The sequence below is a fragment of the Eleginops maclovinus genome, chromosome 10 (assembly GCF_036324505.1).
Source record: "Eleginops maclovinus isolate JMC-PN-2008 ecotype Puerto Natales chromosome 10, JC_Emac_rtc_rv5, whole genome shotgun sequence".
NCBI lineage: Eukaryota > Metazoa > Chordata > Actinopteri > Perciformes > Eleginopidae > Eleginops > Eleginops maclovinus.
The window spans coordinates 7300703-7315190 of record NC_086358.1 but is presented as its reverse complement, the minus strand read 5'-3'; the positions used below and the strand labels follow the sequence as shown (position 1 = coordinate 7315190).

The 14488-nt window shown below is 40.0% G+C and overlaps 1 protein-coding gene across 1 annotated transcript; it reads left to right on the top strand.

Annotated features, from left to right (window-relative positions):
* The first annotated feature begins 9071 nt into the window (after nucleotides 1-9071).
* cmn (calymmin) lies at nucleotides 9072-14117 on the top strand. Its single transcript, XM_063893619.1, has 21 exons — nucleotides 9072-9247; nucleotides 9490-9558; nucleotides 9676-9744; nucleotides 9874-9939; nucleotides 10093-10140; nucleotides 10321-10368; nucleotides 10537-10587; nucleotides 10696-10767; nucleotides 10934-10978; nucleotides 11049-11087; nucleotides 11175-11231; nucleotides 11524-11592; nucleotides 11731-11796; nucleotides 11899-11970; nucleotides 12047-12094; nucleotides 12188-12256; nucleotides 12345-12410; nucleotides 12496-12534; nucleotides 12636-12911; nucleotides 13578-13637; nucleotides 13719-14117. The coding sequence occupies exons 1-21, from the start codon at nucleotides 9133-9135 to the stop codon at nucleotides 13721-13723; spliced, it is 1449 nt and encodes a 482-aa protein (XP_063749689.1). The 5' UTR covers nucleotides 9072-9132; the 3' UTR covers nucleotides 13724-14117.
* Nucleotides 14118-14488: the final 371 nt, after the last annotated feature.

Below are 14488 nucleotides of genomic sequence, written 5' to 3'. Positions count from 1 at the left end.
CAAAACATGTTTCTCTGTTTTTGTATCCTAAGCATGTCTCTCTATCTAACAGGGCAAGGGGGAGCTGGTATTAAAGCTATGAAAGCTTATGGACGACCACAATATGGTGCAGGTGACTCATCTTCTGGTGCCTTGTTTTCCCAGGCTATTGTAATATATACTTTAATAAATAAATACATGTGTACTCTGTGGTTCTAGGTCAAGGAGCGTCCAGAGGTATGGGAGTGCCTCAGCTTGCCAGGAACCAAGGTGAGTGAGGGCCACCGCCACTGCACTAAGATCACTACCAATACACCTGATACAATATCCTTATCTGTTCTTCCAGGATATGGCGGCAATGGTTATGGAGCTCAACCAATGGGAGGTAAGTCATTCTTTAATCTGTTAATATTGACACCACCTACAGCTTGATGAATAAAACATGAATCCTGTTTTATTATATGTGTTCCCTGCTTTTATAGGCTACAACGGTGGTTATCGGGGCACCGGTACGGGACCTCGGTATGGAAACGGAGGAATGAAGGGGCCAAAACAAGGTATGAATGTCACACATGTGAAATGAAATATGATATATTACTGAAATTGTTTATTTATCTTTTGGATTACATGTTCCTCCTCTGAAACCTTTTTGCTAATTGTCAATCTCAGGCTACGGTGCTGCAGGTGGTGTGCCCAATGGACAAGGTGTGAAACCCAATGGTAAATGTATAAATAATATCCAAACAGTATACAGCACATATAAAAGAACTGACAGGCCTCTAATTATTATTATCACAACTATACAATTTAGAGTTGTTGTTTTTTTAACCAATGCGAGCTAGTTCAGGCAGTCAACTCGAGCACCAATGATACACTCGCACATAATGCCCCTCGTCACACTTGCAACCAACCAAACATAGTCTCCTAATCTGGCGCTCTATTTAAACTGTTGGATCCACCTACCTCAGCCTCGCTAATGCTGCTGCTGCTGCTGCTACTGCTGCTGCCTTCACGTTGGCGATGCTCTCCTGCCCCACCACCACCCGAGCTCCCCCCCAGCTCCCTCCTGTAGGCTCGGGGGATAGTTATCTAATCATCACTCAATGTTCTTTGTTAATATGTGGAGTGATGAGGCCCGAGCCTAGACGCCCAACTCAAACTATATACTGTTTCGAATAAACACATTAATGAAACGCGTGAGTTGTCTGACTGAATTAAGGTTATTAATAATAATAATAAATAATATTAGTGAAATAGATATAAAGAATATGTTAATCAATATGGATCCCTTGCATCAAATTATAACATATTTTTTGGGGAGAAAAGTTGTGCAGCTGTTAAATAAGACAACAATAACAATTTAACCAACTAACTTAAAATATGAGAATCTTTGAATTTCACCACAACCAATGTTTTTGTTTTTTTAAGGTAATGGTAATATTCCAAACGGGTATGGCGCCAAACCCAACGGTAAGATTCCACTGATTTTCCAAATGTATTTATGATAGGCTATAAATTGTCAGTAATCTATACAAGAATATGAAATCAAATGTTTTCTTGAATGTGTTTCAGGATATGGAGCTAACAGAGGAGCTCCAATGAGACCCCAGCCAGGTATTATAAACTGGTCACGGAAAAGAGAACAAGTTAGATATGGATATAGATATTTGTGTAATGGTTTGTTTGATCGTAGGTTATGGAAATGGTGCAGTTCCCAATGGATATGGAGCTAAACCCAATGGTAAATGATCGTATTTATTCTTAAACTGTTGTTAATGTTCCTCATATTGAATATTGTTACACGTTCTTGTGGGATGGCATATTTATGTTATGTTTTGTTTGTAAGGTTATGGAGCTGGATCCGGACCTGGAGCTGGAGCCGGTGCTAACAAAGGCTATGGAGCCAAACCCAACGGTAACTGATTGGGTTTATTGTTAAGGAGTTGTAAATGTTTCACATGTAGAATAACTTTATCCTTTTTCAATGGAATCTTAAAGTTATCTAATGCCATGTTTGACCTTAGGTTATGGAGCTGGAGCTGGAGCCGGACCTGGAGCCGGTGCTAACAAAGGCTATGGAGCCAAACCCAACGGTAACTTATCGTATTTATTGTTCAGGAGTTGTAAATGTTTCACATGTAGAATAACTTTATCCTTTTTCAATGGAATCTTAAAGTTATCTAGTTATGCTATCTTTGACCCAAGGTTACGGAACTGGTGCTGGAGCAGGAGTCGGACCCGGGGCCGGTGCTGGAGCTAACAAAGGATATGGAGCTAAACCCAATGGTGCCTCTCCTGTCTCTCGTGTAGAATAACATTATTGTTTCTCAGTGGGATCTTATATTTACGTTATGCTATGTTTGACCCAAGGTTACGGGGCTGGAGCGGGAGTCGGACCCGGGGCCGGACCAGGAGCTAACAAAGGCTATGGAGCTAAACCCAACGGTGACTGACCATTGTTAATTGTGAACGGGTTTTTTTTTTTAAATGTTTCTTATATACAATAGTGTTATTCTGTTTAAGAGAGATGTTTTATTTGTGTCATGTAATGTTTGACCCAAGGCTACGGAACTGGTGCCGGAGCAGGAGTCGGACCCGGGGCTGGAGCTGGAGCTGGAGCAAACAAAGGATATGGCGCTAAACCCAACGGTACCTGATGTTATTATTGTTAAAGTGTTTTAAAAGTTTCCTATGTAAAATAGCGTTATTTGTTTGAGTGAGTTTCTAAATGTATGTAATGTAATGTTTGACCCAAGGTTACGGAACTGGTGCCGGAGCAGGAGTCGGAACCGGGGCCGGAGCTGGAGCTAACAAAGGATATGGAGCTAAACCCAATGGTACCTGATGTTATGCAGCGTTATAAATGTTTCTCATGAAGAATAACCTTTTTATGTTTCCATGGGATGGTATTTTTATGTTATGTAATGTATGACCTTAGGTTACGGAGCTGGAACTGGAACCGGAACTGGAGCAGGAACTGGAGCAGGAACTGGAGCTAACAAAGGCTATGGAGCTAAACCCAATGGTAATTGATTTTTTTTATTGTTAAAGTGTTTTAATTAGTCCTCAAGTAGAATAACATTATTCTATTTAAATGAGATGTTATATTGATGTAATGTTTGACCCAAGGTTACGGAACTGGTGCAGGAGCAGGAGCCGGGGCCGGAGCTGGAGCTACCAAAGGATATGGAGCTAAACCTAATGGTACCAAATTGTATTTATTGTTATAAATGTTTCTCATGAAGAATAATCTTTTTCCTGTTCCAGTGGGATGGCATTTTAATGTCATTTTATGTTTGATCTAAGGTTACGGAGCTGGAGCCGGAGTTGGAGTCGGACCCGGGGCTGGAGCTAACAAAGGCTATGGAGCTAAACCCAGTGGTAATTGATCGTTTTGATTGTTTAAAATGTTTCTTGTGTAAAATAGCGTTATTCTATTCTAAGTGAGACGTTTTATTTATGTAATGTTATGTATGACCCAAGGTTACGGAACTGGTGCCGGAACAGGAGTCGGACCCGGGGCCGGAGTTGGAGCCGAAGCCGTAGCTGGCGCTAACAATGGATATGGAGCTAAACCCAATGGTGACTCTCCTGTCTCTGGTGTAGGATAACGTTATTGTTTCTCAGTGCGATCTTATATTTACGTTACGTTATCTTTGACCCAAGGTTACGGGGCTGGAGCGGGAGCTGGTGCTAACAAAGGCTATGGAGCTAAACCCAATGGTACCAGATTTTATTTAGTGTTATAAATATGGAATATTTGTTTCGGTTTCAGTGGGTCAGAATGTAATGTTGTGTTTGACCCAAGGTTATGGAGCTGGAGCTGGAGCCGGAGCCACCAAAGGCTATGGAGCTAAACCCAATGGTAAAATCGTGTTAAAATACACATTATAAACAATTGAGTGGTTTATTGCTATTATGGAAGACTTCAGACTGCATGTGTGATTAGAAGATTTCGTTTTGTATAGGATTCAGGAATTTGTTTATCAAAACATTGTTTTTACAGGCTATGGTGTTCCTTCTGGTGTACCTAATGGACAGTTACCTGAAACAGCCTTTACTGGTAAATGATCCTGTGCATGTATCCATTTTAAATGTGCTTTATCGTTGTTATTGTAATATTTCAATTTGCTTTCAGATATAACGTTTGCTGTATAGACCCCAGGTTCTACATTTAATTTAAAATATTTTCTATATAAATGTGTATGCATAATTTCCAATCTTTTTTTGGGGGGTTTTCAGGTTACGGGAAGGGTCCAAAGGGTCCAGGTGTGTCCAACGAAAAGGGCCTAAAAGGTGGAGTTCCCTCTCCTGAGCAGCCAAGTGAGGAAATTGTTGCAACTCCACAGGCGCTAACTGAAGACGTAGCACCTGTTGCTCCTGTTACCCCCGAGCCGACAAGCAGTATCGTTGTTATGGTGACGCAAGAGAAATATCAAAAGCAGACACCCTCAGGAAAAAGCTACAAACAGAAACCACAGATCCCTCAGGCTACAACACTACCAGAACCGGTACAAGAACCAGAAGCCATACCAGAAGCAGTACCAGAACCAATGATTCCTCAGGGAAAAGGCCCAATGCCTGTATTTGAACCCACACCTGAGCCAGGACTTGTAGGTCCACAGGGCAAGGGGCCGAAGACCTTCACATCTGGACCTGCACCAGTGGTCCCTGAGTCCGAGCCAGCACCTGTTTTCCCTGAAGGCAAGTACCCTTAACCTGTACATCTGAACAGGGCTTTAGTATGTTTGAAAATCAAATGACAAAAGAAAGTTAGTTTTTATAGAAAGAAATAATGAATTGTTGCTTGTAACACCACCAGTTACGTGACCTACTCTCCACAGTAATTTAACGTCCGAAAAGTCAATATGATCATAGTTTTCCAACTTAATACAACCAATGCCACACAAAAACAGCTTAAGTTCAGCCATTTGGTGTAATTCTACAAACATACAGTCGCTGTCCAGCTCATAAAACATGAGTTTCAACAAGAAATGTGGATTTTGGCTCAGTGTCATCAGAGTACTGTATATTGCACCCAATTTGAGTCTCTCCACCAACAGCATGATAGCTTCCATAGCGTCTATTCAGACTGACAAAAGAGTAGGGTTTTTTTTAAAGCATGTAACCATATTCTAGTAGAAACCCAAAAATACAAGTGTGACTCTTAATGAGCATAATTTGTAGCTATATAATAAATGTCGATTTGTTTTTAAGTGGAAGTGAAGAAATCAGGGCTTTGGCAACAAAAGCCTAAATGTGAGATATATCCATCTTTCATATGTACACACGGAGAACCAGCACTGTGTTGTTGTTCAGCATGTTCTGTACTGTTTTAATTGTATGTAAAATCAATGTCTGTGTGTCCTTATTTGTTAGAATGACAAAGTGAATTGTGGACTGTCTGCAATCATTGTCTGACCCTGTTGCCACATTCTGTTTTTTGTGAAAAATGATATTGTTTTTCTTTTAAATGTTGCTTTTAATCCAATGTTAGTTTATCTTTATACAAATCCAATGGAAAATGTTCAGTGTTTTTGATGAATGGAGACATTATCAGTGATTCTTTCGATTCTTTTAGCAAACGGTACCTATATGAAATGTTGATGAAACATGTGACCTTTAGGTTTTGAGACTGGAACTCCTGTGCCTGATCAAAAAGAGGCAGAGGCAGATGTTCTTGTGGAGCTAGACAGTGACCGTGAAGGGGATGCTACCCCTACAAGCACACAACCCCCCACAGTTACTGCAACAGAGGCAGCTAAAAGTACACAGAGTATCACTCCTGCAGTCTCTGTGGGTGTGCCTGAGGTCCCACTGGAAGAGGCATACACCAAGAGTCCGCCTGAGGCAGCACCTGAAAGGGTCGGGGGCAAAGGTCTCCCTGTAGGAGAAAGTGGGGAAACTGGTAAACGTAATCTTGGTTTGGGTGTTTGTACTATAACGTAGTGCATGTGTGAGTGTTGACTCAATCCAGTTTGTCCAAAGTCTGTTGTAGATATTATGGTTAGGATTCAGTCTTAACTTGTAATACTTTGGTCACCTGAATGGATATTCTCAATATCAATACAAACACACAATTACGCACCCAATAAGGTCCTCCTCATCATAGTCACACCCCTATTTTGCAGGTATACAGAGTGAGAAAAGGGCCAAGTATTACATTGAGAGTGAATCCTAGCCAGTGCTTATGGTTGTAGTTGTGATAGCTGTACAAAGCCTTGTGCGTATACCATTCAGTGTGTTTTGTGTTGCATGTTGCCTTCAGAGTTGTCAAAGAAAATGACGAATAACAGATGTGTTCCTCTCCTATGTTTCCTTGATGTAACCCTCCCCCAGCGCTGTCATATCTAAAGGATTGAAATGTAACTTTTAATGAGATATTTTGGGAAATGTGCTTATTTGCTGTTAGTAAGCCTTTTTGTATGCATTGAAAACACAATATTGCGTCGGTTAAGGAGCTTTACTCGTGTTTGTAGATGGATTTTGTCACCTCTGGACAGAGCGAGGCCAACTGCTTCCCTCTGTTTCTAGTCTTAATGCTAAGCTAAGCTAACAGCTGTAACTTCATATTCACTATACAGACGTTAGAGAGGTATCAATCTCCTCAATCAAGTCTGGGCAAGAAAGTGAATACGTGTATTTCCCAAAATGCCAAACGTTTCCTTTAACCTGTGGAGCAGGTTGAGAATGAACCAATTCATATGTTCATTTGTAAAAAGTGTGACGTGTGTTACTTTGTTGTTTGTGAGTTATCTTAACCCCTTAAGAAGGTTCATTTGGTGCATTCATGGTGCATGACGGGACTTTTAGGTTGAACCCACTGATTTATTTCCCCACATTGTGTCTTAATGATGTTGTAACACCTTTTATAAGAAAGATCATAACTGCTAAGTGAATTAAAAGTCCTGATCTTAAACTTTGTTCTCCCTGATATTCAGACAATGGAGGAGGAGTTGGCATCACCAAGGGACAAGGAGCTAAACCAAACAAACCTGGTAAATATTTCTCTCTTATAGTCCTGCACCACATACATTCGTGTCCCCCTTGAGGACTCCTAAACTATTCACGTGGTGCCATCATTAGCTCTAATCAGCTTTAATTTGTATTTAGAGCCAATAAGCAAATGTGAGCATATTAACACGCAAAACTAAACTAGCAATCATGGTAAATATTAAATGTGTTAAACATGAGCATGGAGGCTCTTTTTTTCTCTGGTGTTCATATGTTAGTTTGACTATAAAGTCTTAAATTGTGCTGATGATATGTATTCATGATCTAGACTGTGGACCATCAGGAGTGCCAAATGGACAATGGATGAAAATACCAAGACCTGGTAAACACTAAGCATTACATTTCCCTAATGTCTAATAGCATTTACTTGGTGACATTTGTAAATGTATTGCTTTTACCGCATGAAAGGAAATTTCTAGGTAAAACACTGGAGGGCGGTAAAACTTCACATGAACCCTCTGACTGTCTGCAGCTCATATTTATAACGTAACGTGCTGGTTTTTTTCACTACCTTCATAATACAGGTGCTGGAGGGTCCGCTGGCACAAACACAAAAGGTACTCATGCCCTGAGCTTAGTCACTAAAGTGTAAAAGTGTGTTCCACATACGCACAAGGATACTCATCGTTACTATGATTATTCTTTTATTTATTTTAAGGTTATGGAGCAGGAGCTGGTGTTCCAAACAACAGATATGGTGCTAATCCCAACGGTAAATACACTTTATTCTTCACTTTCAATACTCAATTGTGTAAAATGTGCACAATAGAGACATTCACACATGATCATTCCAACCTTCTACAGATTTGATATGGACTGTATGCCTAAGAGTTATGATGTTGTGTCACTGTTTAGGACACGGCGCCAGGCTAGGGGGTTTTTAAATGGAGGAGCTAAAGCAAACAAACCAAGTAAGGAGCCTGCTAATAACAACACCTCTTAGGCCAAGGTCTTCAGTTTTCACAAAGTACAAATTGAGAGTTCTGGTAATTGTGAATTTACTGTGTGTGTTAGTTAAGATGTGGTTTGATAGTTTACGTATACGTGAAAAGAACACATGGCTAGTTTCAGATTCATCAGATTTGTGTAATGATTTCTAAAGTTCCATTCATGACATTGATCTATTTATCTATCACTGTACTTATGTTCTTTTTAATTAGCCATGATATAAAGGTGATGTCTTAGTAAAGCTTTATCTATCCAAAGGTTATGGAGGAGGAGGCTACAATGCCCCTGCACTCGGAAACGGATATGGCGCTGGTAATATTTACTGTTGATATCAACACACAATGAATAATGGTATTTTCCTGGTTTCCTCTTTCAATGCCGAGGAAATGTTGATTCTTTTTTAAAGTACCCTGTGTTTGTGTGTTGCAACAGGTCTTGGATATCCTTACGGACAAAAACCTCAGCAACCTGGTGAGTGCTTTTATTTTTTTATGCAATTCAACTTCACAGGAATTAAGAGTTTATTTTGATAATTGTTTTTCCGTACGCTCTCAGCTTACGGACAGGGAGCTTACCTCGGAGCTGGATATGGCAATCCATACGGAGGTACATTTTAAAGACTAAGCTTTAAACATTGTCATTCAATTTGCAAGCGAATGATAAATAAGGCTGCATCATTTGATCCACTAAGGATGAAATATGACTCCCCAAAAATCCAGTCTTTCAATTTTTAAATCTTTTTAAAAACTTTTCTCAGGAAATGCAGGTCAGGGGGAAGCAGGCAAGCCCCATCCCGGTACGTTGTGAAGTTTACACTAACTTTGTTCAAGCACTGTGTCCATAAATGGAAATGATATACTCTTACTTGGTAGATTATATATTCCTGTAGTTGCTGCTGTGTTATTGCAGGCCTTCTAGATGAGCATACTTGTCTAAAAGCAGATCATTAAGGAAGGTTATGATATGTTGTTGCAGGGTATGGAAATGGAAATGGCTACGGTGCTGGTGTACAACCTGACTATGCAAGCAAGTACCGTTATATCAAACCTAGTCCATTTCTTTTTTTTTGTGAGTTACAGCAAAAGTAAACATCTCTTTTTTTCCAGGTCTTGGCCAAGGTGTATCCACTGCTAATGGAAAATCAGGTACCGTTAAAGATAAATATGATACGAGTGAAATAGACAACATAACATGAATATTAAACAGTGTAAATTATTCATTATCGTCCACCTTACTACTGATTCAACAGGTGGTGCCAAACAGATGCCTTACAATGGAGCCCCACTGGTTCCTGCTGGAATTGATGGTAAGACATGCCGCCATATAAAAACATCATTCATCATTGAGCAAAATAGTTTATAGCAAGGCAGTGTTAATTTAAAGCAATGACGACCAACACATCCTTTCTGTGTGTAGGTCTATTAGAGTGCTTGCTTTCACTTCAGTGTTCTTATTATTGATTTCAGTATGATTTTTGTGATAAATACTATCTGCATATTCATCTTAAGGTGTAAAAGTCACTAGATCTGATAAACATTTCCTCTGCAGGAATGAGCCAGTTTGAGCCTGAGGCTGCTGGCCTTGTTCCAAATGGTAAAGTGGGCAGCATGTACGGTGGTATGTAATAATTGAGTTCTTTCAAATATTTTATAAAACAAGAAAAAGCACAAATCAGCACATTGAGAAACATTTGTAAAATTCAAGACACCTGAACCAACTTTCTCAATGTTTCAGGAATGGGGGGCTTGCCTTATGGCGGTCAGACCCCGGGGATGGGTGCAGGGAAATCTAACGCCAAGTATGGTGAGGGCCTATCGATCGTTTTCTTTCACTACACGGTGCAATGAAGCCTGGAAATAAGGACAACTTATTTACAGCTTAAACATCTTTGACTTCTTGTCAACCAGTGGTATTCTCTGCTCTCTGATTAAGGCATTGGTGGCTTGCAATTTGGCGGACAGCCCCTCAATACAGGCACTAATGGCGCAGGACAGTATGGTACGTGAATGATTTCTATATTATGCATTCTTTTCCCTATGTGGACACTGTATGTAAGCCTTGGTGGAAACTGCAAATTCACTGTAAGAATCAATACTAGTATTTATTGTCCGTCCAACGAGTCTTAAATCAGTTTGTCTCATTTCTCTCCAGGTTATGGCGGGAGCCCCTATGCTGGTGCGGGCAAAGCTGGAAAATATGGTGGGTCGAGCAGTATGTTTTAATTCAATATCATTTTGTAACCATTTTGAGTGTGTTTGTCTCAACTAGGCAACAACACCAATCACTGTACTCCTGGCTTGTTGATGCTTTGCGCCATACACTCTGGCTTTATGTCTACCTTGAGGAATGAATGGTGATATTAACTTAAAATGCTTGCAGGTGGTCTCGGTGCCGGCATTGGAGGGAATCCTGAACCTGCACAATACGGTCAGTGTGATGGGACAGGAAGTATTTTTGCTGTGGTTTTTAGTTTGTATTTTAGTGGCAGTTCAACAAATGCAAATACTGATAGACTGATTACATTTAGTTGTATATCTACACTTGCTGTGAAAACGCTTCTTACATTACCACTGTTTTCCCTCCATCTGTGTTCAGGATATGGTGGAGTACCCAACGGTGGGCAGCACCCTGTTCATGGCAGTAATGGTAAAACAGCTGGCAAATATGGTGAATATTAGTCTTAACATACAAGCAGATTTAAACTTCACCCTTTAACATTTTATTATTTTTCTCTGTTCTCCATCTTGACTACAGGTTACGGGAGAATGCCTTATGAAGCTCAACCAGCTGGAATAAGCCCTGAGGCCAAATCTGCCGGAACATATGGTAAAAGCTTGTTTAAATGTCGAGAAGTGCTCTTATTAGCTTAGCCTGAAGATTAAAAACACAGGAAAATACAACAGAATGCCTCCAAGCACATTTGGCGCTCAGTATTTGACTTTGTTTAAAGAAATAACCTCAAAACACGACGTTTTTATGTCTTTTTTTGCAGGATATGGAAATGGCTACAATGCACATGTACAACCTGACTACGCAAGTAAGTACCATTTTAATATGAACATAATTTGCATTAATTCAAGCAAAAATACATTTCTATATGTTGTCAGGTCTTGGCCAGGGTGTTCCCACTGCTAATGGAAAATCAGGTATGATATGTGAGGATAAAGTTAACTAGGATATTGATTGGAGACATAGTAAATCCATTATTGTCCAATTCACTGCTGGTTCTACAGGTGGTCCCAAACAGATGCCTTACAACGGAGCCCCAATCGTTCCTGCTGGGCTTGATGGTACGAAAGGCTATCATATAAAAATATTATTTAACATTAAGTCGAATAATACACAGCATCATCCACAATGAAAACTAAGTGGTGTGTGTGTGTGTGTGTGTGCATTAAAACAGACACAGGTTAACAAACAAACATTTTTCTTTCTTTGTTACCGTTTACAATCGGGGGGCTTTCTAACTTATAGAATCAGTTTCTATACACTCTTAATATCTCAAGTCCAGTTTGCAGGTCTATCAGTATGATTACTATTTTCAGAACAGTCTCAGTCTGGACACCTTGTGTATTCTTGCAGGAATGAGCCAGTTTGAGCCACAGACTGCTGGCCTTGGTCCAAATGGAAAGCTGAGCAGCATGTATGGTGGTATGTATAACTTCCAAGCCATGAAACCATAGCCTGGCTATTCTCTCAGACAGATATTCGAACGCCATGTGATACACAGCTAAATGCATTTTGTATTTGAATTATTGTTTAAATATTCAATCATACATGTTCTTTCAGGTCTGGCTGCGTCACAATATCAGTCTGAGCCACTTGGACACGACGGAAAATCAACGGGCATATACGGTGAGATCTAGCAAAAGCAAATGACATCTACCTTTTTGAATTGTCCCTTTATTTATCTATGTATTTATTTGGTAACAATGTCCTCTCTATGTGGCTGCCAAGGTGGTGGCGAAGTTCCCTATGCACAACAAGCTCCTGTTCTTGGAGGTGATGCAAAATCCTACGGGAAATACGGTACGGTTTATCCTTTTGTGTTCTTTTCACAACACTAATGGTTAGCATGTTTACTAAAAGATTTCCCTCTCAACAGGAAACCAGGGACAGTACCAGCCGCAGCCTCATGACACTGCATCTGAAGGTGAGAACACCATCTTTTTGTCATTATTGCTCCTAATTACCCGACCAGTTTTATTACAATTGTCCAAAAATGTATCTTTCCTGCATTTAACAGATGCTGGTTTACCCTATGAGCCCCTGCCTCTTCAGCCAGATTCAGCTTTGAAATCTTACGGTGCTTCAGGTAAAAGGGTTTCTTTTTGAGGGATTAACCACACCAATATACCTCAGACTCCTTATCTCTTATCTGTTCATTTTCTCTTGACTTCTAGTGGAGGGAGAGTTGCATGCGCCAGAAATCGCTGTTGAAGGCGAGGGGATGTCCCTTGATAGATACGGTAAGATTTGAGTGTGTTTCTTCATGGTGGTTTCCTGTGGATATTTATTGCATAAAGGTAATATTAAACTGTTTGTCACTTTCAGATAATGTGGGCTATATAAATGGAGAAGTGCAGCCAGAAGGTAAATGGGAAAATTAACTAAATATACCTTGCATTGACTAATAAGCTCACAGTAACGCCATTAACTTTTTTTCCCCTTCTGTCCTGTCTCTCCCTCCCTAGTTGTTGCATTCCCTGCAGTTCCCACTTCCAGCCCCACCATGGCCTACCCCTCTGACCCCTCCTATGTGCCTGTGGAGGTCTTCTCTCCTGCAGCAGGAGTCGAGGATCTGCCCCTGCCGGCTGGCACTGATGACCTCATCCTCGACTCTGCACCCGCCACGGAAACGCAGGGCGGCGCGTATGTGCCGGAGCAGCCTGAGGATCTGCTTCATCAACAGGAGATGCCACGTCAGATACACATCCAGCAGCATCTCAAACTGCATTTTCACCCAAAAGGCAAGTCAAAGAGGGTCAAAATAAAGTGCTTATCAAGATGTTGTTTTAAATGCCAGGCAAGACGTTTTCCTCTTCCTAGCCCTTATTGGGTTGAGGTGTGTTCTTGCATTTTCCCTAATGTTTTCTAACACATTTTCAACCTCTCTTACATTTGGTCTCCCTTTTATGAATAAGTATGCATTCCCTGTTCCCAGTCTACCAGAAGCTGTCCGAAATCAGCTCTGTATCTAGTTTTAAGCCACATTTGTACAATAAACCTTTTAGATCTGGGTTGTTTTTAATATATAACATACTTACCCAATGAAGGGTATTAGTCATCACACAGATGGATCTTGGAAACATTGTGAGCGAACGATAGCAGCAGCCCGGCAGCATCGGGGACACACTGATTTTTAACATGAATTCTTGTGCTGGTGAATCTGATGACCTGATGCTACTCCAAAATGCCACCAAATTTGGTCTTTTGTTTCTGTTATGATTGAGAGACACCTAGTGGCAGAAAATAACCTATTGTACCTTTTTAAAGCTACATATTTAACATACAGATATGAATGTGAATTAGTGGGTTTTTTGGGGGGGAAATGCCAAACAATTCTTTAACTTCACCATGTTAGACATTAAAATCTATCACAACAGTTTGATAATGTATCTTCTCTTCGTCTTCAGAAGGAGCAAAGACTCGCAAATATGATTTGAACGGCTTCCTTGGGAATAGTGGCTATCAAGGTAAGAACAGAATCACTCAATCTAAGACGTTATCAATTTCCGTTTGCGGTGCAGCTACCTGACTCGTGTTTCTCCACACAGGTTAACCCTGCAGACGACGAGTATAACCTCCTTATGCCGTTGTATATGTAACATTTCCTAATTGTATATTATTTTGTTCTGTCTATTGAATAGTCCTGGTGTTTTTGTGTTTGTTTGTAGAGGTAAAACTGCATTTAGAGATGTTAGATTTACTTGTTTATGTATATTTTTTTGTACCCTATATTACCTCTGTCCTGCACTGCCTGCTCACTGGACAGTGCAACAAATCGGTTGCTTGGATTTATCTGCTGCAAATATCAGTGTTGTGATTTTGCCTGATATTATCAACTCCTATAAATCCTGTAAACAGTTCAGTCTAATTTATTTTGCTAGGGAGAGGATTTTTTTTTACTACTTGTGGCAAATATCTGTTTTATGATTGTACAGAATTTGAATGAATAAAACCATCAATGAATACCAACAGTGGAAACCAGTGGTGGTTTGTGTGTTTCTAAACATTTCATATGCTTCAAACTCAGTGGTGGACAATAACTAACAGCATTTAGTACTTTTGTATCATTTTGAGCTTTGAGCTTTTAACAAAACAAAATGTAATCGATGCATAGTTTATCATGTATTATCAATTAAAATAAACCATTTGTTTGTGGTGTAACTAACCAGCACCTGAGTATGTGTTAAAAAAATTAACAGCTGCAACACTAAAGTGATAAACACATTTCTGAATCAATAATTTACCATTATAAAATATATGGCTTTATATTGTTAGGAGAGAGCACGATGGCTAACAGTCATATAATATATACTTTTCT

Coding starts and splice junctions, on each gene's coding strand:
- cmn (XM_063893619.1), top strand. CDS start 9,133: ATGAATATTAAACAGTGTAAATTATTCATTATCGTCCACCTTACTACT. Junction 9,745..9,873: donor GAAATCTAACGCCAAGTATG/GTGAGGGCCTAT, acceptor TCTCTGATTAAG/GCATTGGTGGCTTGCAATTT. Junction 12,095..12,187: donor TCATGACACTGCATCTGAAG/GTGAGAACACCA, acceptor TGCATTTAACAG/ATGCTGGTTTACCCTATGAG.